The sequence below is a fragment of the Berghia stephanieae genome, chromosome 13 (genome assembly GCF_034508935.2).
Source record: "Berghia stephanieae isolate SIO BIC M18660-M18661 chromosome 13, UCSD_Bste_1.3, whole genome shotgun sequence".
Classification (NCBI taxonomy): domain Eukaryota; kingdom Metazoa; phylum Mollusca; class Gastropoda; order Nudibranchia; family Aeolidiidae; genus Berghia; species Berghia stephanieae.
The window spans coordinates 18,286,148-18,309,634 of NC_088372.1; the positions used below are offsets into that span (position 1 = coordinate 18,286,148).

Sequence of the window (23,487 nt, forward strand, 5' to 3'; positions counted from 1 at the left end):
CACTTGTTATAACGTTATATGATAACTATAGCATTGAACAGATATTTCACTCCTACTTATTCTCTCTCTCTCTCTCTCTCTCTCTCTCTCTCTCTCTCTCTCTCTCTCTCTCTTTCTTTCTCTCTCTCTCTCTCTCTCTCTCTCTTCCTTTCTTTCGTCCACGCGTGCAGATACACAACATAAACATATTCATTTCCTTCTCAATTCGTTACAATTATTAACATGCACATCGTGTCATTGTCCGTTTTCCAGAGCGTCAAGTCTGGCAAGACCGGTGTGCCCCAGAAGAGTGTGGCATCCAAGGATTCCAAGAAGAAGGAGAAAGACGAGCCTTTTGTTGTCGGTAAGATGACTTATCTAAATATAATAAATCACCTAAGAATGACCAAATGTGACTTAAAAAGCAACACAGATTTCATGCGTACCGCAGAGGATCGTGATTCGTGGAGACAACAGCTGACCGGCAACGTGTTCAAGAGAACAAGCCACGATGGATGATGATGATGATGAAGATGATTCATTTTGTCAACATCTGAAGAGTACATTATAGGGGGAAAACAACCACAGATGTCCTGTGTTCGAACCCTCTGCGACTCCCCCCCACCCCCCACCCCCTCCCCTCTCCCTCCCACTCCCCCAGTGATGTCAGGGGTACAAACCTTCTTTCCATCAAAAAAAAAAAAATCAGCGGAATGGTTCTGCCGTGCTGTGAAAAAACACATATTTTAGAAATTTGGCCAGAAAACTCGTCCTTCACATATCGATCGACTTAAATGACCCTCGTCTTAGCAAAACTTTCAAACCTGAGAATTCGTGAAGTTTGAAAGTTTTTGCTAAGACGAGGGTAATTTAAATCGATCGATATTTGAAGGACGAGTTTTCTGGCCAAATTTCTAAATATATGTTTTTCAAGAGCACAGCCTAATTATGGTTGTAGTTTTTCCGCTGTTTTAATTATAGAGGGAACCTTTATAGGTCCCCCCTGATATCACTCAAGAAGGGAAGTCTCAGAGGTTTAGAAAAGTGGACATCTGTGGTGTTTCCCCTGTACCCTTCATTCTTTTCACTGGTTTCATTTCACGATCAAGGAGAATTGGATGGAGATTCATGATTCCCAATGTCTGCCAAAATTTCAAGTAGAACTTGATAATATTTGTTTCATTTGACATTTTACAACTGTATTTGTCATGCCGGTCTTTTTTTTTTTTTTTTACGAATTGTCTATTGTTGTTGTTTGACATTATTTTTGTTTACAAATATATGCCTTTTTAAAAATTATTCAACACACAGGTTATCTAAAGAATTCAGATATTACACACATACGTACAGGACACCCAGTATCACATATTGCATATTACACGACACTTCAATATTTAGTATCATTTTCTATATTGTATTCAGTAGTTCTATCTAGTGTTTCTTTTTTTCTGTTGTTTTTTTTTTGTTTTTTTTTGAATTGTGTGTTGTTGGGTTTTTTTTGTTGCTTCTTTGCTTTTTATTTGGGGGGGGGTGTTTTGGATTTTTTAATTTATTTTTATTTGTTGTATTTTATAAATGTGCTTTTTTATTTATTTATTTTACATTGTTCTGTGTCATACATTTCTATAATAATTACATGAATTTTAAAAAACATATTTTTTTTGTCCCTTTAGTTCGTCTCTATTCTTAAAGTGTAGCTTTTAGTTTTAATTGACTATGATTTTATGATTTCAGTGAGTGGATCGTAATATTTTTGATGACCATTTATTTTGATCGACTACCTCAGTGTTTTTGTTTTGTTATGTTTTTCTTTTTTCTAAAGCTGACTATTTGTCCTATATCAACGTGCACATATTTGCAGGTCTCATAACTAAAACACAAATATGGGTTTGATTTATCATCGTTGTAATGGAGTATACTTTGTGTTGGTTTGCTAGTACTCCCATAACACAACAACTAGCCCATAACAATATTGGTTATCAGACTTGCAAATAAGTCCAAGAAGGCCTATATAGATTAACAATTTAAAATTTTATTTTAAAATGGAGAATAATTCTCAGCATTTGTTTTTAACTACAAATGAGAGCTAATACTAATTTTTGATAAATATGAAAATAATATATTTCTTCAAGAAATCAATGTTGTACAATTTATTTATTTTTGTTAATAACTCTATATAAATTTCAACGACTCTTCTGTACATAATTTTTGAGGTAAAATTTCCCGATTTGAATTTTTTTTATCAGATGATGCCCTTTATTTAAAATCTGTTTATTGTTTATGCATTGAATATCTCAAACTTTTTGAAAAGCGGAGATGGACCAATTAATTGTCAGCCCACGAATTATTGTTAGGTTATAGTTCTGTTTAAAACATAACACCCGTTATGAGGTGTAAGGTGGCATATTATGCATATATTACACTGTCATACACTTTGTGAGTTATGTATAATAATTCAACAAATATTTTTTTTTTGTGGTTCAGGAATAATTTGAGATATTACATGCATTACAATCAGATTTTAAAGGGCATCATCCAAGATAAAATTGTTCATATTGGGGGGCAAATTACCTCAACCGTTTACTAGAATGGCTGAAGTTTATATGCAGATACTAAGAAAAATATAAAACCTTACATCTATTTCTCTCATTTTGAAAAATGTAAAAGTAGAAGCAGTTTATCCTCACTCAAACACTCACTCACTCAATCCTCTCCGGGCCTGCTGGCACTTGAGGCAATGCAACGGATCTCCACCCGGTCCTGCAGCAGCTATTCTTGGGGCCATTTCGAGGGACAGACCTCTCTGTTTCAGGTCCCTCTCTATGGTACGTCTCCAAGTCTTCTTTGGGGCGGCCTCGCTTCCTCTTTCCTTGGAGTGTCCATCGCAGAGCCTTTCTTATCAGTGTTTCATCGGGTCTGCGAGACAGACATGCCCCCAACCATTGCCATCTTCTCCTTTTAATGCCCCAACCATTGCCATCTTCCTCTTTTAATGAGACGAGTTTATCCTCAGCCCACGATTCATCTTTTTTACTTTTATTTTTAAACGTTGAATGTATCATTATTTATTTGTTGGATGTGACTTACTCGTTATAGGGAAGGTAGACGACAAGGGAGAGAACGAGAGATTGTACGGGCCGGTGGACCCACCCCCTAAACCGGAATCAGAAAAGGGTATAGATTATTACTGTGTGACGGTTTCATTTAACACGGCGTGTCGTTACTACTTTTGCAAACATTTTATTTTAAAATCGAATAAATAAAGAGGGGAAGAAATCATTGAGTAAATAAAATATATTTTGATGCAACTCGGGCTTCAAGTGATGTCCGAGAGGCATCGCATCACTTTTTCTGCTACTTTGTTGAAGACAGTTAAGATGTGAAATAAATCCAGTTTCACCTTTAAAGGGTTACATTGTACTAAATGGGGACCAAAAATCAAAATTTAAAAAGATTTAAAAGGCCCATGTGCCCGAATCATAACTGCATTCAGTATTAGCCAACCCCGTGTGTGGCCTTTCCTATTTGTGAGCACTAATCACAATATTTTGACACAGTAATGCAATGGATTGTACGTTAACACCGTGCAGTGTTAAGTATATTTAACGTGCTTCTGTTCAAAGCGTATGAAACGTATTCATATTAAGAAGGCCCACAATTAATTTTGGCTCCACGGCATTAATCAAGTTGGCTATGGCCCGGATAGTTAAAAAATCCAGATTACTAAAGTGCTGAATATCTGGATGTGACGACCATGAGTATATCTTGTGTTCATTAATAACTGTTATTTTCTATCAGTGTTACTTTTTAAGAATTATAATGATTTCCCATATATTATTTATAACCCACATTTAAATAATGCCTATTCTTGCTACTTTGTCCTGTTATTTTTACACGACACGATATATTCAAAATCTATATTTCAAGATATGAAACTGAATTTAGCCAATATTTTTTTTGGTTAATCGTATAGTTAACAGTTGAAATGACATTAAATTTGAAACCAAAAAAATAAAAAAAAATAAAACAAAAACAAAAACCGCAGGTTCTGTTGATCAGTTTAAGAAATTGATTAACAAAGAGTTGAATTCGTATAGATACGGATATATTATATGATTAATGTTTGTGACAATCAAATTTATTTAGATTGTTCCAATATCATGTCATGTATAAAGCATTGAAATGATATGTTATCCTAGTTAGCTTTTTTATGAAATAAGATAAGATAAGAATTATTGTGTATAATGTTAAGTTTATGACAAATCGTTTGAACAATCCTTTGCATTTGTGCTATAGATAGTATGCGCTTGGCTAAGAAGCTCATGACATTGCCATCCGGAAGTATAACGGACCAACACACAAAACTGTGTGTATCCATGAACGTCTATAGTCGGGTTAATAGAGTTCAGTGAGCATTACTCATAAACGCGGATGGCAAAAAACAATAACAAAGACCCGAGTGACGTCATCCTCGAACTATCTATATAGGAAAGTATTGTTTTCAAACGGAGACAGGCGCCTAGATTTTGAGATGTAAAAAATATGAAGAGTACAGGCCGAAAAAAAACAGTAGATGTCCGTCCACATTTCGAAACCTCTGTGACCTGCCCCGCCCGCCTTGAGTGATTCAGGGGTCCAAATTTTCCCTCCGCCATTGAAGAGTTATGTTTGTGGTTTTTCCGCTTTTCTATTTATAGAGGGAAAGCTCGGACCCCTGGCATCACTCAAAGGAGGCAATTACAAAAATTCCAACAAAAGTGGACGTCCGTGTTTTTCTTTTTTTTTTTTTCCCCACCTACTCTTCAAATGCCTTGAAAAATAAAATGTGGTCTAATGGTATGAAACTCGCTTTCGGATCGGAAGGTCCTGGGTTAAAGCCTCACTCGGCGCATAGTTGAGTCCTTGGATAAGACTCTTTACTCAAATTCTCTCACTGTACTCAGGTGTAAAATGAGTACCTGGCCGTCAACAGCGTCGTCTCTGTCTGAACAATTGTAATATCGCCTAACAGGCGTCATGTCTCGTTCTACACATTACGTGTTCCTGATGGTCAAGGACCCTTTGTAAAGCGCTTGGATGTTGCGCTATATAAAAGTTCTATTTTTTAAAAGAAAATTTAAAACTTTGACAACTTGTTTTGGTTTTTTTTAAAGAAAAAAAAATCAATCACGATAGCACTATTTAAAATTTCAATTGTATGTAAATCCTGGTGTCTGTCTTTGAAAGCAAACTCTTCACATAACATGTATTGTATGCTATTTCTGATGAGTGTTACATATCAATGGATAATGTGTGACCGTAATCCATATTATCAATCCATAAGGAAGCGGCATAAGGATTTGACCAGGTTAAATTTTTAACATATTATCATTTCAAAACGTTTCAGACTTTCTGGCATTTCTTCCCTGTTTATTTTCTCATTCTTCAAAATATCGGAATTATCTAAAATATTCAAAGGGGTTGCAAAACACAAAATACTAAAGCTCTTCTATCAAATCAACCGGCAAGCGCCATCTTGATTCTTTCTACTCCATTCAATCTTTTCCGGAGGAATAACAACAAGGGACATAACTCCAAAATAGATAACAAAAAGGAAACGCAGAATGATGATTTTATATAGTTTTTTTTCGCCGTGATTCTTGTGCCAAAATAAATTAAATTTGGAACCAAATTAAATAGAAGAATCTGCTATTCGGTCGTTATAACAGTTTGGTCTTCACGAAGTTATGTAAAAAAAAAAAAAAAAAACAACTCTGGTTCATTGTATCTGCAAGTGTAATAGTTAAAACGAAACAGAACAAAAACAATAAGAAAAAAATCTCCAAAGACACATTATATTTGAAACTTCAAATTTGATAATACAAATTCTATAGCATTGGAATGACAATTTAAAAGATTGTACAATAGAACGTCGGTCATAATTTATTCCTTATCACTGATATGCAATGTTTGTTGTTGAAAAATATTATTTTGAATCCTTTTAACTCAGGTTTAAATGCCACTTCCATCTGGATTGATAATTTAAATGCGTGCTGTGAAAAGATACGTGACACGTTTGTTTATTTTAACCCTTAACATATTTTTAAAATGTGTTCTTGAATGTGTGAAAATGCTAATGATGCTGCTTGAACCATGAAGAATAAGTAACTACGAATAATAACATGAATAGAAGATTCACTTTAATTCAGGAAGACAAAATGATGTTGACGTTTCCAATTTCCCCATGCCCAATTATCATTAATTATCACTAGATAAGTGGAATTTAAATTGATTCCGTTTTCGTTTTCTTCATTGTTATGAATGTGTGGTATAGAACATTGTAATGGTGTCATTTTGACCGAGAATAATGTACGATCATTTGTTAATGCCATTTACATTTCATTCCATGGAGATGTGGCTTTCATTATGGCAACCCTGCAAAATGCGAGATATGCTGAAAGAAGAAGAAGAAGAAGAAGAAGAAGAAGAAGAAATGTAATTACATGACACTAATTATTGTTGGTTTTACTGCAGTACAGCTACGAAACACTTTTTTAAAAAGAAGTTTCTAGTTAGAAATCTTTTCATTCGTATAATATGGATTGAATAAAACGATCCCCAATTTATCAAAATTCGTAACAATAAGACTTCTTCAAAGAGTATAACAGGGCGTATGACCAATAGCTTAAACCCTAAGACACCAAGTAACGATGAAAAAAGTCCTTCAGAACAATGCGCCACCTATGAAGACGGAGTTTATATCCCTGTTTCTATACCGTGAAAAGGACAATAACAATTGCTTGTTATCCTTTGGATAGGACGCTAGTCTATCGCAAATTGCTTTCCGCCAGAGTTAACAGAACCAGCCACTCAATCACTGCTGGGTGGACAGGATGCGCGCCGGGGGGGGGGGTCAGAAAAAATCTCGACTGCCCCCGGAACGATTTTGGTTCCTTTGCTTGAGAAGCGAGTGTTCGACAAACTGAGATATTGGAACCCCCTAGAATCAATGCCATAATAAAATATTGAAGAAGTTTTGTTTTCTGTTATGTATAATATTCATCATTTTTGTCCCAGTTTCTGTAATGTTTTGATTAAAAGATTAACGAGCTGAAGGTTTAGTATGGAACTCAAAGCAACATGTTTATTTCTTCGTTACGTAAAATGTGTTCTGTAACAAGAATACAGTTCTAACAGTAACAGTTTTTGGTTTAGTTATTATATCAATGTAAGGGACGTAACCAAGTTAATTGTACCATTTAATATATTACTCAGTTGCAACCCTTAGTCCATGACAGTTTCAACCTATTATATATGTATTTAACTTGTCTTTGGGATAAAGTTCTTTTTTTTCTATTTTACGACCAATGTGTATTATTAAAATTGCTTTCCCCATTGGTGTATTTCTATTACTGTAATGCTATGACGCTATTGTCGATATTCATTTTTGTGTTACAGTTGTACCTCATTGTATGAATGAATGTAAACCAAATTATATCAAGAGTTGATTAGTTTTACATGTCTAACAAAGTTTTAAATACTAAAAGCATTTATATAACCACCACCACGACCATCACCACCACCACCATCATCATCATCATCATCATCATCATCATCATCATCATCATCATCATACATCATCATCATCATCATCATCATCATCATCATCATCATACATCATCATCATCATCATCATCATCATCATCATCATCATACATCATCATCATCATCATCATCATCATCATCATCATCATCATCATCATCACCATACATCATCATCGTCAATGTCATCATCACTGAGACACAACCACCACCGCTGCATAAACTACCGCTTATGCTTTCAAGAACCTTCGTATGCCTTCGAGCATTTCACACTTATGCCATGACTGTTTGTGCTACGCTTTTTCACTCTCCCAGCACTACCACGCCTAGGCAGACAAAAAACGTGTACATTGGGAAAATCGTTCTTTGTTGCTAAATTAAAACTAAAAATAGAACAAACAAAAAACAAAAAAAACAAGCCGCAACATTTCAGATTGTTAATAGTCAGAAATAATGCATATTTCATTCACGCTCGTTGCTATAAACTAATTTCACAATTATTCTAAGAAAATAAAATCCTATAAAAGGAAAATATTTTCGAATCATAAATATAAAAGTTTAGGTGTAGCAATTTTCTCAACATTCGGAACAATCTTTTTGGATAAATATATAAATAAATAAATAAATAAATGAGATTTTATATAGCGCAATATCCACTAAATGTGCTCAAAGCGCTTTACAAGGATACAAAAACAAACAATAAAAATCAGTTGCAATTTATATAATTATGATCAAAGCGATTTCATTATCGCCACATTTAGAAAATATCGTGATGCAAGACATTACATGTGAAATTAGACCCCAATGGAATTTAAACAACTTAACACATTAATTTTAAACTTCAAAAGTGTATTAATATTGAGAGGATACTTTTACAACAAAAGAATAATGGTTTCAAAGAAAACATTTCATGTCAGAAAGATTGCTTATCATTAGCCACGCAGGAATTTATTTAATTTGTATATCCTACCATTATGATAGTAATCAATATATTGTAAAATCCAAATATTCATTATTCAAATCTATAGATTTATTCCTTTTATGGGTGCTTCACTTGTTTGTGGTGTGCGTCTTTGAGATGATTTTCTTTTAATCGTCTGTTTTGAGAATCTTTTATTTCACTTGTAAATCGATAGCCAGTATCCAGTAAATAATTTTTATGGCATTCTCATAATTAACATAGCCTTACCAAATTTTAAACATCCAATAATAGGGCAAAGACAAACAAAAACTAAATTTGTAAATATAGTTTCGGTGGAAACTTTACTATTATGCAAAAAATACCTTTTCAGAAATATTCAAACACTTCACATTGCATTGATAATTTGAGACAGTGAGCCATTGTGAACACATTGAACAACATTTGATCATAGTATTTAATTCTGATGGGTGTTTTTTCCCCTTTTTTTATTATTTTCTGATTTTTAAAAAAAGCACTTCTTCTTGTGGTTTTTCTTGTAAAAGGTAGCTAAAATAATATCATGGCGTCAATTAAGACAACTAGGAAAATTTTAGCAACAAGAAAATAAGGTGATTGAGGAGAAGGAGGAGAAGCCGGTGGAAGAGGTCAAGGTCACAGATAACAGGAAATCGGAACCGTCGCCACGACAACCGTTGGCTAAAGGTACACAATGAAGAGTTGTCAACAGTTGTAGGCTCTAGGGGCGATCGGTAGGAGAAAAGAACGGTTTCAAACCTGTTTTGCATGAAATGTATGGCAACCGCAGCCTTGTTGGGAAGAAAGAACTGAGCTGTTCATTTCATCTTTATCTTGATCTGATATTCATAGGTTGGAATTTGAGTCTTTATAGAATTTTTTTCTCTCAAGTGGAACTTGAGAGAGTCAATATTCTGTGCTTATCATATTGACTTTTTGTAGAAATAGCACAGTTTGCTCAAATTTTTAAAATCCAGAAAATTGACCCCAAAGTATGCGCATGTCATCTGATCATCATTATCGTTATCATCATCATCATCATCATCATCATCATCATCATCATCATCATCTACTTTATCATCATCATTATCATCACAGCCATTATCGACAACACCATCAATATTACTGTCATTGCCATCAGAACATCATCATCAATAACAATAAATAATAATAATAATAACAACTCAACATAACGTATAATATTATAGACGTGACAGTAGCAATAACAGCAATCCATCGTGTCTCTGATCATCTTACAACAATTTCAAAGATTTAAAGAGAACACCGTTAACCAGGTATTTAAAAAGTTGGCCTTAAAACTCTTCCTTCAAATATCTATCGGTGTAAATGGCCTTCATCTTGGCAACAACAACAAAAATCTCAAAACTGGGATCTGCCGTCTGTCTGGTTTTTAAATAATGCATGACTGAAGAAGAGTTGTGAACCCGAAACGTCCCGTGCTTAGTATTTTGTTCTTTTTTTTTTTGAAAGCTGTTTATTCATTTTTGCTTATTACTTTTTAAATAACGTATGCCTATTGTCCTTATAAAAGAAACTTTTAACTAAAATTTCATATTTTAACAATAAAACGGGTTGTTAGCATCTAAATACATTATATGAAACCGTTTTTAGCGGTGAGGGGGGCAGGGGGGGGGGACAAACCACTAAGTTTCGATGATCAGAGATGCTATTTAGATAACACGTTGTAATATTTGTAATAGTAAGCACATTGCTAGATCAGACCTGCCTACTTGAAAATCTCAAAATCTAAAATTCGCAGTTAATTCGGAGGTAAAAACTTAGTCACTGTAGTTAACTAAAAATCAACAATTGTGTTAAACAAGGATTTTAAAACACTTCAAAATCCTTTAAATTGTATAGTCTGGCCTTAACTTTTATTTTCAGTAAGATTTAATGACTTGGAGATGCTCTTGAAGTCCTGAATTTGGAGCCAAAATTTCGTAATTCTCCGAATGTTTCGTAAGAGCAGGCAGGTCTGTCTACTTGGTAGATGTTTTGCACATTAATAGTTTGCCTTAGTCTTCAAAGATATACTTCTATGTTTCAATTATTCTTGTATGTGTCTATTTTCATATCTCCCATTTATTGTATTGTTATATTAATAAAATGTATATAATATGAAATAACACTGATGTTCTAGACACAGTACCGGTACCGCCCCCAGCGCCTACAGAAGTTGAAGCAACGGAAAGTGCCCCTGCTGCAAAAGAAGGAGATGGTAGGATTTATCGCTGTCACCACGCACAGTCAGAGTGACAGCTTGCCGTGTGTTTTTTTTTATTTTTTTTTTTTTTTTTTGTTGTTTTTTTTTGACGCTTTTATATTTGTGTGGAGTGTGTGGGAAAAAAACATAATTGTTAAAAATAGAATTAAACAAATCTATTCGAAATATAAATGTGTATGTACTTATTTGAGGAGGCGACGTTCGAAACCTGATAAGTTGCAATTTATATATCTCAGAGAAAACTGCATTCTATTTAAATTGACACTCGTCTAGTGACTTATATAGGAAAATATCTGTCTTGTGTTGCCTGAAAATGTAACAATATATCAAGATATAATTCAGAGAAACATGCAATCAATTTGTTATTTGTTTTGTGATTGAAATAGGAAAATATATGTCGTGTTTCCAAATATAACAAAATATCAAGATATCATTCTGAGAAAACAGCATTCTATTTGTCATCTGTCTAGTGACTTATATGATAGGAAAATGCTCGTCATGTTTGCCTCAAAGTATAATAAAATATCAAGATATCATTCAAAGAAAACGGCAATCAATTTGTTATTTGTCTGTTGTTTGCCTCTAAATATAACGATGCCCTGAAGTATTGAAACTACAATTTATTTTTTCTTGAGATTCAAAGGCATCCAACAGGTTGCTTTAGAGAGTGTTAGCTCATAATTGTATCTCGATGTGACCTAAAACTAGCTTCGAAAGTCTTTTTTATCATTTTTGCAGCAAGATAATATATAATATAGGTGTAGCAAAGGGCTGTTATCCTATTCGCCAAAGGAGATGATAATAGGATTATCATTATTATCACAGTCACAGCTTTTGGTGAAGTGTTTTTTTATATATGATTGTGTGTGCGTGGTGTGTAGTTTATATACAAAACAAACAGAAAAGTGTATTGTTGCAGTGTGATATTACGTTCTGTTTGTAACGATCCCAATCGCTAAACTATGTGATGGTATGGTAATCATAATCATCACAGTAACAGCTTTTCGTATGGCCTTTTAACTCACTTTACTCAAATCCTCTCACCGTACTCATGTAAAATGAGTACCTGGCCGTTAACAGCGTTGTCTCTATCCGAAAAAATTGTAATATCGCCTAACAGGCGTCATGTCTCGTCCTACATGTTAAATGTTGCTGTTGACCAGGGACCCCTTTTGTAAAGCGCTTTGAGCAAGTTTAGTGGATATTGCGCTATTAAAAGCACATTTTAAAAAATTTTTGGATTTGATCCCGTAGTTTAGTTTTATACAATAATGGTGCTTGGTATGTGATCTTGCATTGTACAAAAAAATATTGTTGTTCTTATGTTGAGCCACACTTACTCTGCCGTTGTTTTTAAATTACATAGACTATGCAATGTTATCCAAATATCACATACTGTGTTCTTTTGTAAATAACATAGACTATGCAATGTTATCCAAATAGCACATACTGTTCTTGTAAATTACATAGACTATGCAATGTTATCCAAATATCACATACTGTGTTCTTTTGTAAATAACATAGACTATGCAATGTTATCCAAATAGCACATACTGTGTTCTTTTGTAAATAACATAGACTATGCAATGTTATCCATAAGCACATACTGTGTTCTTTTCTAAATAACATAGACTATGCAATGTTATCCAAATAGCACTTACTGTGTTCTTTTGTAAATAACATAGACTATGCAATGTTATCCAAATAGCACATCCTGTGTTCTTTTGTAAACAAAAATGCCATGTATGCGGTGGTTTGAGTTTCTAACACATTGTTTTGTCCCATTTGTCGGGAATTGAACTGTCTAGAAGAGAAAAAAAAACGTTTTCATTATTGTATTTGTGTGAAGGTATCTACTATTGTGTGTATTTGATATTTCCTTATCTTTGTGTTAACTATTATCGATTTACATCTACATATTATATTATGACAGGGTATTTACGTAGCCATCGTTAAGTTATAGCCTGACACTGAAACCCAAAAAGACTGGCATTTTGACGTCATTATTTGTTTTTTGAACCGCCTAGTGAGTTTTCGTTAGTAATGCTCATGGAAACAAGTTATTTCATTGGTTGAACTATTGAATACAATTCACGAGATGTTTTCTTTTGTGGCCATTTTGACGTCATTTTTTGATCAGTGTCAGGCTATAGATAGAATGCGCTTGGCCAAGGAGTCCACAACATTGCCATCCGGAAGTATAACGGACCAACACACAAACTCTGTGTAACCATGAACTTTTATAGTCTGGTTAATTCAGTTGAGTGAGAACAACTCACAAACGCGGATGGCAAAAACAATAACAAAGGCCTGATTGACGTCATCTGCATACTATCTATAAGTTAACGATGGCTACGGTATTTAACGGTCTTTTGACCCTTATAACCCTTAATGGTTATAAGATATATTTACAAATTGATTTGTATGATAAATGTAAACAAGAGAGAGAGAGAGAGAGAGAGAGAGAGAGAGAGAGAGAGAGAGATGATTCAAAACAAAAATAGTTTTCTTTCCTTTTCAACTAAGGAACATTTTACAATTAAATGCTTCATATTATATACATAGGAGAAAAGGTATGAACATGAGGAGGAAGAAGAAAAGAGACGAATTAAACGGTCGTGTCGCCATTCTGTAAATGATAAAAATAGATATTTTGACAACATTTTATATAAAAGAGAAAATAGGGCAAATTTTCATATTGATGTATTGAACTAATTGTTGGTAACTTGGATAGATATGTCGCTTCCTCTCTACTCTCCATTGCTGTTGTCTGTTCTAAAACCTACATATTTATTTCACTATCTATTTTAAAAATTATACATCAAGGTTATTTTATATCTTAAATCTTTTATGCTCACCATCATTCACACTGAATAATAGATTAGTTACGAGTATTTTACATACAGTTTCATTTTGATGACAGAAGAATTCACCATGAATATTATGAAGAACTTTTTTATTTGTTGTCATTTTAACCACAACATCTATCGGTTAACGGATTATGGATGCCCATTAATTACATTACGTTATATTTCCATTAATTATGTTATGAATAATTGTTTTACTGTTACTTTATATGTCCACAAAGTTGCACTTTGTGTGCAGAATATCTATGGTGGTAATTGTCCCCCCTTTCTACCCATTTTTCATTAATTTATTAATTTTGATGTAACAAGCTCTCCTTGTTGAACTTATATTTTTATTTCTATTATTTATTTACTGATTAGTACCTACATATCATTAATGCGTTAAAATAGCCATTGCTCTTATTGCTTTTTTATGAATCTGTGATAATAATCTGGTCAAACAGTAAAAATGATAAAATGCAACTAAATCATGTTTCTTAATATAACCCATTCATTTGTCTTAAATGTTCCCATCCGTTTGGCTCGCCCACGCATTACATTTGTACAAAGGCGGGAACAAGGTCCTTTCTCATTTTGTTCTGTTTGTATGGAACACCATTCCACAGACTTTTCAGGAGTCTATATTATTATTGTCTGTGTTTAAGAAAGCCTTTAATTTTTTTAATTTTTTTTTTTAAATGTTATGTGAATACTTGAAAATTACTTTGTGTTGATGTAAAGCGCCAAGAGCCTCATGCTGAGGACACCGTGCGATATTTAAGTTAAGAGTCCATTATTGTTATTATTATTATTATTATTATTATTATTATTATTATTATTATTATTATTATTATTATTATTATTATTATTATTTATTATTATTGTTATTATTATTATTATTATTATTATTATTATTATTATTATTATTATTATTATTATTATATTATTATTATTATTATTATTATTGTTATTATTATAATTATCATCATCATCATCATTATTATTATTATTATTATTATTATTATTATTATTATTATTATTATTATTATTATTATAATAATAATAATAATAATAATAATAATATTAATATTCCAAGCCTCCGAATTGTTAACTTAATGAAATAATTCTGCAGGTCTTATGGACCACATGGATGAACTGACCAAGTTGTATGGGGGCAAACCACCCGTCCCCCCTCCAAAGGGTGAGGCTTTGCCCAATCCGGCTTGCCTTTCTTCAGTATAACAATGATTCTAATTATAATCCATGCATTGGCTATTGATTAATTACCTAACACGACCAATCAGTTTCGCCGTGCGTAACGCACTCATAATGAACAATCCACGTGTACTTATTCGCAGGTCTGATAACCCAAATTGTTATGGCCTCATTTGTTGTAATGGACATACATACTATCAAACCAACGCATAGTATTCTCCATTGCAACGATGTTGAAACGAGCCTCTAATTGGATTCAATAGTATGACGTCACTTCCGCTCAGCAACCAGCAGCTCGGTTCTAAACAAAGAAAATCGGTACTTTTTATTCCTCATTATGGCTAGAACTTTTTCACATGTCATGTGATTAGAATGTATAAAAGTCAAAACATGATCAGGTTTATAATTTTTTTTCTCCTCTGGATATGCTCGTCGGAGAAGTATTTCATAAGGGCGTCCGCCATTGTTCCGATAGTTTAGAACCAGTTACTAAGTTACTATGTGTCAGTATGAGGGAAGTGACGTCACAATTTACTGTCGAAGCCTATTGCGTCCAGTTACCATACCTGCAAATATGTTCACGTCATGAATAATCCCACTCTGATCTATAACATTTGAATTAATATAGATAGTATGCGCTGGGCTAAGAAGCTCACAACATTGCCATCCGGAAGTATAACGTACCAACATGCAAAACTATGTGTAATCTTGAACTTTTATAGTCTGGTTCATACAGTTTAGTGAGAAGTACTCATAAACGTATAATATGGCAAAAAAAAAAACAATAACAAAGACCTGAATGACGTCAACTTTGATCTATCTATATTCCTTCTAATTAACGCTGCTATACATAACCATTCTTCTCCCTTATCACATTTCTTCCTACCCTTGTCTCTTAACGATGCTATGCGTTTAGGTAAAATACTCGCAATAAACTCCAGTCGGATATAAGGTGCGAAAAACGCACAAAACTGAGCTTAAACCTTAAACGTATATTAGTCTGATTTATATAATTTTTTTTAGTGAGAACTAATCATTAAAATGGCTGTCTAAAAACAATCACAAAGATCTCAGTGACGCCAATTTTGTTTCATCTTTAACGCAAGACCATGCTTTTCCGAGCAACCCTTCCATATCATATCAAAATAAATGTTAAATATTTCTACATTGAAATATAGAAAAGGAAGAAAAAGATCTGTAAAAAGTAGTATACAAAAAATGATTGTACAAGTTTTATAAGAAAACAAAATAATAATAAACACAGAACGTTTATGACATGAAACCCATCTTCAGCCATTAATATAAAAAACAATAAAAGCATAAATTATGTATTACTTAAAACAAGATAAACGGAAGGAAGCGATGAAGAAAAAAAGATCATTGTAGCCAATCAGACTTCAAAATCTAAGGTTCATCCCTGCCTAACTTGACGCCTGTTTCAAATGTCCAACAAAAATGTTTACTTTTCTTTTTAATGCTTTTTAAAAAAATTCCCCACCCCTATTCAACTCTACGTAATGGGAGCGGCGATCTATATTCATGTTTTCGTCTAACCAAGTCACCAATCACATGATGTGTTGCTGTCCAACGATTGGATATTTCTTGAGAAATGTAAACACGCTGCTTTGTTTATGAACAAAATGACCAATCGTGATGTTAGATATTTTAAAAACTGTGAACACTTTTCACTATGTGGCACATATTGCAATGTGACCAATGACCTCGAGCACATGGAAATGTAATATAGATCGCTCCCATTGGACTTCAAAACTAAGTCTCAGTCCTGCCAAACTTGACTCCTGTTTCAACTTCCAACAATAATGTTTTCTTTTCTTTTTCATGCTTTTTAAAAAATCCTCCACCCCTATTCAACTCTACTTAATTAACAGTTAGCGGCCGTAGTCCGGAGAAGAAAAAAAGAACAACTCGTATTTGTGACCCATCGTCTCAAAACGGTATTATGTCGGAACGAACCAGATGCTGAAAAGCCGAATTAAATGTTAAACTGGTCAAAAATATAAATTGTTGGCATTAGCACCCTAAAATGTGGTATCCATTCTCCTCATTAAATTATATAAACTCAACACAAGTCTGATATTTCTGGCTATAAATTCAATTTTCAACATCTTTACAAACCCGACTTAATACCGCTTTGAGGCGAAGGATCACATTTAAACATTTCGTCAGAAAACTCTTTCTTCAAATATCGATCGATTCAAATGGCCTTCACCTTGGCAAAGACTCTCAAAGTTGAGACCTCAGGAGGTCTTCTAGGAACTCACGGGGGTCGATTGAATAGATCGATATTTGAAGAACGATATTTCTGGCCAAATTTTTAAATACGTGTCTTTCTAAAGTATGGCGGTTAATACAAAGGCGAATCGTCGTTGCCCATTGTGATTGGGTTTTTTTTTTAACCTCATGAAAATGATTACTATTAACGCCTTGACTAACAGGACGATACATTGTGTGACCGATTCTCTCAAAGTGGCATTATGTCGGGATTAATATGATGCTTTAAATAGAATTTGAATAAATGGCCTCGTTGAGGGAAATGGAGTTTAGATTCATATTCAAAATAATACGAAGAAACTTTTATTTGTTAATCCTGATAATTTTGAGTCCAAACTATTTCTTGGGGGGGGGGGGGTATCTGTTTCATCCCGACAAAATGCCAGATTGACTCATGAGTCACATATTCAATATTAATTTATGATTGATTTAACTTTGGAACACTCATTCAGTTGACATAGCAACATTGTCAGTTTGAACATGACATGATACCGGTCGGAAGCGATTCATCATCATTATCATTGCCTTTTTCACCCTGGGACAGGGTATAGGACACAGACAAACAGTTTCCATCCTTCTCTCTCCTGAGCTAACTTTTTAATCTCATTCCGGGTCTTACCACTTCTCTGTATATCAGCTTCTTTCTTCCCCGTGTTCCTCGTGGGCTTCCCCTTGATCTTCTGCCCCGAGGGTTCCAGTCCAATACTTTCTTTGTTATAGTGGAGTCGTTCCTTTCGGCTTTGTCTGTTGTACTTCATAAATTCTGTCATTCCAGAAACTCTTCGGTCGCCCAAGCTAAAAAAAAAAAGGAAGCGATTGGTCTCATATTTTTTCTGCGTTTATTTTGTTTTCTCTCATAATATTATATAGATAATCGTAACCCGATTGCTATTTGAATGATTTTCATTTTGTTTCCATAATTGCTGACGTGTTGCTACTCACAATAATAATAATGTGTGGCTTTAGCTTATTCCTGCTTGCCAGCTCTCTCTCTCTCTCTCTCTCTCTCTCTCTCTCTCTCTCTCTCTCTAACTTTTTAATACATAAAAAACCTATAAATACACTCTAGACAACTGTTATTTGTTGAATTTGAAAAATTATGCTTGTTTTCCACGTACCTAATTTGTTTCTATATAGTCAATGTTGCAATACCTTAATTACTTTGTTTCATTGTGGAATTATCATATTGCACTGTGGGAAAATATTATTTTGTTTTAAATCATTGAGCTAGATACTGGTTTTTCGCAGCGATTAAGTCCATGGACGGATTGGATTGTATGCCTGTTTTTATGGTGATAAACAGCTAATTTTCGTTCATTATCTTTTGGATAGGACGCTACTTTATGCAATTCTTGTCATGAATAGCCCAATATCCCTCCCCAGGGAACAATCGTAGCCATCGTTATGTTATAGCCTGATACTGAAATCAAAAAGGACTGGCAGTTTGGCGTCATTATTTGGTTTTTGCACCGCCTAGTGAGTTGTCGTTATTAGAGCTCATGGAAACAAGTCATTTCATTGGTTGAACTTTTGAGTACAACTCACGATTTGTTTTCTTTTGTGGCAAAAGATTGGCATATTGACGTCATTTTTTTGTCAGTATCAGGCCATAACTTTACGAAGGCCAGGGAACAATGGCATGAACTTGTTACAGCTGGGTGGAGTCCCTTACCTCCCATAGTGGGTAGGGAGGCACTTACTGTGTCTTCTATCTCCCTCTATCTGCTTTCTGTCTTTGTCTTGGAATGAGATTACTTGGTTTTGTCCTGGCCCTGGCCGGATACCCTGGCTGGGAGGGAAACAATCAAATATTTAGATAGAGTTTTGGGAGATGGTATTCTTTTTTTCCTTGTAAATCATCTCTCTGTTATTCACTGTATTCTTTTGTTTACATGTTATATATGAATTGTAAGCATTTGAGTGTATCTCTTAGTTGGGGCCTGTGCTTGTGTCCGGATGAGAATTTTAGGTGATCTCAAACTAAGTACTTTGATAGTGTGCTCTTGGAATCTACATCTGTTTCCTATTTGAACAAATTCCCCTTTGTCTTACCTTTTCTTGGGTGCTTTAATTGTAATTCTAGAACTTTTTACTTTCCCATTTTCTTCCTTTTTACTGGCGTTGATATCATCATAATGTGTTGCAAGCGCCGTAAAACCCTCAAAAGCAAAAAAAAAAAAAAAAAAAACAACAAAAAAAAACAACAAATAAAAAACCATCTTGTTACAGCAAATCATTTTCATTGGCTCCTAACTTGTTTCTTGATCCCACATTGCGGCTTTGTGATTTGGCATTTTCTCACTGGGCTTTTCACTTGAAGGTAAAAGGTTCAACTCTGGCTATGGATAGTACAAAGCCGGGTCCATGATAAAATAGAAAGGTCTTTGGTCGAATTTTCTCAATGCATTTCAAATGAGAAGCTGCCCATTAACCTCGTTGTCTCTGGATTTATTACTTTTAAATATAAGAGTCTTCAAGGCTTTACGTGTCTCTTTCCTATGTGTTAAACGTTGCTGTCGGCTTGGGCCTCCTTTTAAGCTGCTTTGGACACATTGAGTGGATTTTATGTTGTGCTATATTATTAAGGATCACGTATTTTTCACACTCAATTTAAACAAATATTGCTTTTCATTCTGATCTATTATAGGAAAACCGCGGGAGAAGAAACCCAAGAAAGAACCCTCAGTCCCGAAGAAAGAAGAGAAAAAAGGAAAGAAGGGGAAGAAGACGAAGAAGGCGAAGACGAAGGACGAGGAGGCAGCGCTTATGGAGGAGATGAGGAAAGCCATCGAGAGCGAGGCAGAGGAACCGCCTCCACCGCCTCCGCCTGTTGTTGAAGAGACTGCGCCCCCTCCGCCCAGAGAAGCGTCTCCGTTAACTTCTGAGTACAAGGTAAGAAAAAGATGTAAATCCTTCGTCTTTTTTGTTGTTTATTGTATTATTTGTTCGTTGTTTTTTTTTTTTTTTTTTTTTTTTTTTTTTTTTTTTGGCTGTTTTCTTTTTGTTTTGATTTGTTGGGCGTTTTTTTTTGTTTTTGTCTTGTAAAATAAACAAAAAATCTGAGCTTTTATATAGCGCAATACCTACTAAACGTGCTCAAAGCGCTTTACAAAGGGTCCCTGACCAACAGCAAACATAACAAGTAGAACGAGACATGACGCCTGTAAGGTGATATGACTTTTTTTTCGGACAGAGACAACGCTCTTAACGACCAGGTACATACTCATTTTACACCTGAGCATGGTGAGAGAATGCGAGTAAAGAGCCTTTTCCAAGGACTCAACTATGCTTCCGATACGAAAACGAGTGTCATACCACAAGACCACATAGCCGCACAATGATATTGTAATTTAGTATTGACATGCATCACGAACACCCCCCTTATTCCGCATTTAGTTTATTATTATTCCTTCAGCAAGAAATTTATCCCATGTTGCTGACTGTCCGATGCTACTCTGTGGTCGAGGCCTGAGCTCCTTTAGTCTTGTATATTACATTTTGAAGAAAGCCTCTGAAAAAAAATTCAAAGCCCAATGGGATTGATAAAGTTTGTTTTTTTTTTTTGTTTTTTTTTTTTTTTGTTTTTTTTTTGTTTGTTTGTTTGTTTTTTTTTGTTTTTTTCTTGTTTTTTTTGGTGTGTTTTTCTTTCTGCTTTGTCATTGTCTGGCACTGTTTCATACTTTCATACAAACTTTTTTCAGATCTTTATCTCTTTCACCAGTGCCTGCTACCTAAGTTGTCACTTTATTTTAACTTTAAAATTCAATTTATTTTTTAAAAATTAATAATAAGTTTAAAGTTAAAAAGTTGAAACAAAAAATGTCTGTAATTGCCAGCGATATTGGAGAAAATATTCCGATTTCTATGCTGATAAATGATGAACATTTGCTCAACCTACAACGTACCTGAAAGTTTAGATAAGAAACACATTGAAGTCTGCTCCTTTCCTACATTCCATCGTGAGATAATCGTCGTTACAAATATCTTTTTTTATCTTTAAAAAAAATATAACCAGACTAATGTTATGGGTCATATTTTGTTATTTATTCATTTATTCACTCATTTATTTTCAGGCTTCCTCACCGGAATTCCGCACGGACGAGTCTGACGGAGAATTCCAATTTGTCCGGGAGGCGTCCAGCCCAGAGATGGAACCAACACAGACCAGGATTCACATTCCATCTCCGCCGTTGGAGGAAGAGGAAGACAAGTCAGAAGATGAGGCCGCCGATGTGAGTTTAGACACTTTTCGTACAGAGGGAGCGAGATTGACGTTACTCAGCTCTTTGTTGTTGTTTTAGACAGCCATTTTAATTATCAGTTCTCACTAAATTATATCAATCAAACTATAGATAGTTTGAAGTTGACGTCACTAAGGTCTTTGTTATTGTATTTTGCCATCCGCGTTTGTGAGTGATTCTCACTAAACTGTATTAACCAGACTATAAAAGTTCATGGTTACACATAGTTTTGTGTGTTGGTCCGTTATACTTTCGGATGGAAATGTTGTGAGCTTCTTCTCCAAGCTCATACTATCTCTAGAAGGAGCGAGATTGACATTACTCGGCTCTTTGTTATTGTTTTAGACAGTCATTTTAACGATCAGTTCTCTCTAAATTGTATCAATCAGACTATAGATAGTTCGAAGATGACGTCACTCAGGTCTTTGTTATTGTTTTTTGCCATCCGCGTTTATGAGTATTGCTCACTGAAATGTATTAACCCGACTATAAACGTTCATGGATACACATAGTTTTGTGTGTTGGTCCGTTATTCTTCCGGATGGCAATGTTGTGAGCTTCTTAGCCAAGCGCATACTATCTTATAGATGTTTGTTTTTTTTTACTAATACCATGTGGTTACAGACTATCATAAATTTTGTAAACAGAGAGCTATAGATAGGTCGAAGATGACGTCACTTAGGTCTTTGTTATTGTTTTTTGCCATCCACGTTTATGAGTAATGCTCACTGAACTGTATTAACCCGACTATAAACGTTCATGGATACACACAATTTTGTGTGTTGGTCCGTTATACTTCCGGGTGGCGATGTTATGAGCTTCTTAGCCAAGCGCATACTATCTATAGATAGAATGCGCTTGGCCAAGGAGTTCACAACATTGCCATCCGGAAGTATAACGGACCAACACACAAACTCTGTGTAACCATGAACGTTTATAGTCAGGTTAATACAGTTTAGTGAGAACAACTCACAAACGCGGATGGCAAAAACAAAAACTAAGGCTTGAGTGAGGTCATCTTCGAACTATCTTTTGATAGTTCGAAAATGACGTCACTCAGGTCTTGGTTATTGTTTTTTTCCATCCACGTTTATGAGTAATGCTCATTGAACTGTATTAACCTGACTATAAACGTTCATGGATACACACAGTTTTGTGTGTTGGTCCGTCATACTTTCGGATGGCAATATTATGAGCTTCTTAGCCAAGCGCATACTATCTATACACTGAGTGGAATGGAACCTAACCACGCGTCTCGGATAGTCGTCCGAGTATAAATTTATGGTAGTTAGTGCTAAACTTAGCAAACTACTTGGTATTACCATCGACAGTATGCGTTAAGGTAAAATGCTCACAAGTTCTACACACTTTGATCAATCGTGATGTTTATAGATAGAACGAAGATGACGTCGCTCAAGCCTTTGTTATTGTATTTTGCCATCCGAGTTTGTGAGTGATTCTCACTAAACTGTGTTAACCAGACTATAAACGTTCAAGGTTACACATAGTTTTGTGTGTTGGTCCGTTATGCTTCCGGATGGCAATGTTATGGGCTTCTTAGCCAAGCGCATACTATCTATAGCCTGATTGAGTGAATCTATATATGTGGTTCCGTAGGTTTGTAGTTGATTAGTAGATGTTTTCGTCTATGTGGGCAGCTGTTGTACATCTCATTTTTCGTGTTGAGTGTGGCTTCATGAGGGTGTTTGATTATAGTATATTTTTCTCCCAGGCATAAGCTACATATTTGTATCCAACACGATTCAATATATATTGTAGGAGGAAGAATATATATATATATATATATATATATATATATATATATATATATATATATATATATATGTATATATATTCTTCCTCCTACAACATAGTTTCAACCAATTTCCCCTCAACCATCTATATAGATAGAATGCGCTTGGCCAAGGAGTTCACAACATTGCCATCCGGAAGTATAACGGACCAACACACAAACTCTGTGTAACCATGAACTTTTATAGTCTGGTTAATACAGTTAGTGAGAACAACTCACAAACGCGGATGGCAAAAACAATAACAAAGGCCTGAGTGACGTCATCTGCATACTATCTATAACTCCCAAAATATCAGTAGCTATCCTCTTTCTTATTACTCTTTCTTATCATTATTATT

General features: G+C 34.5%; 1 protein-coding gene across 22 annotated transcripts in view; it reads left to right on the forward strand.

Annotated features, from left to right (window-relative positions):
* Positions 1 to 23,487, forward strand: part of LOC144958715 (uncharacterized) — a 138,497-nt gene that overhangs the window by 109,017 nt on the left and 5,993 nt on the right. For 16 of the 22 annotated variants that reach the window (XM_078890865.1, XM_078890880.1, XM_078890885.1 and 13 more), the window contains 6 exons: positions 253 to 343; positions 3,076 to 3,153; positions 10,659 to 10,736; positions 14,721 to 14,789; positions 19,743 to 19,987; positions 21,169 to 21,327. In XM_078890865.1, the coding sequence (XP_078746991.1) occupies positions 253 to 343; positions 3,076 to 3,153; positions 10,659 to 10,736; positions 14,721 to 14,789; positions 19,743 to 19,987; positions 21,169 to 21,327 (720 nt within the window). The remainder of the gene's footprint in view (positions 1 to 252; positions 344 to 3,075; positions 3,154 to 10,658; positions 10,737 to 14,720; positions 14,790 to 19,742; positions 19,988 to 21,168; positions 21,328 to 23,487) is intronic. The other 6 variants (XM_078890876.1, XM_078890872.1, XM_078890875.1 and 3 more) reach the window with 3 other exon arrangements.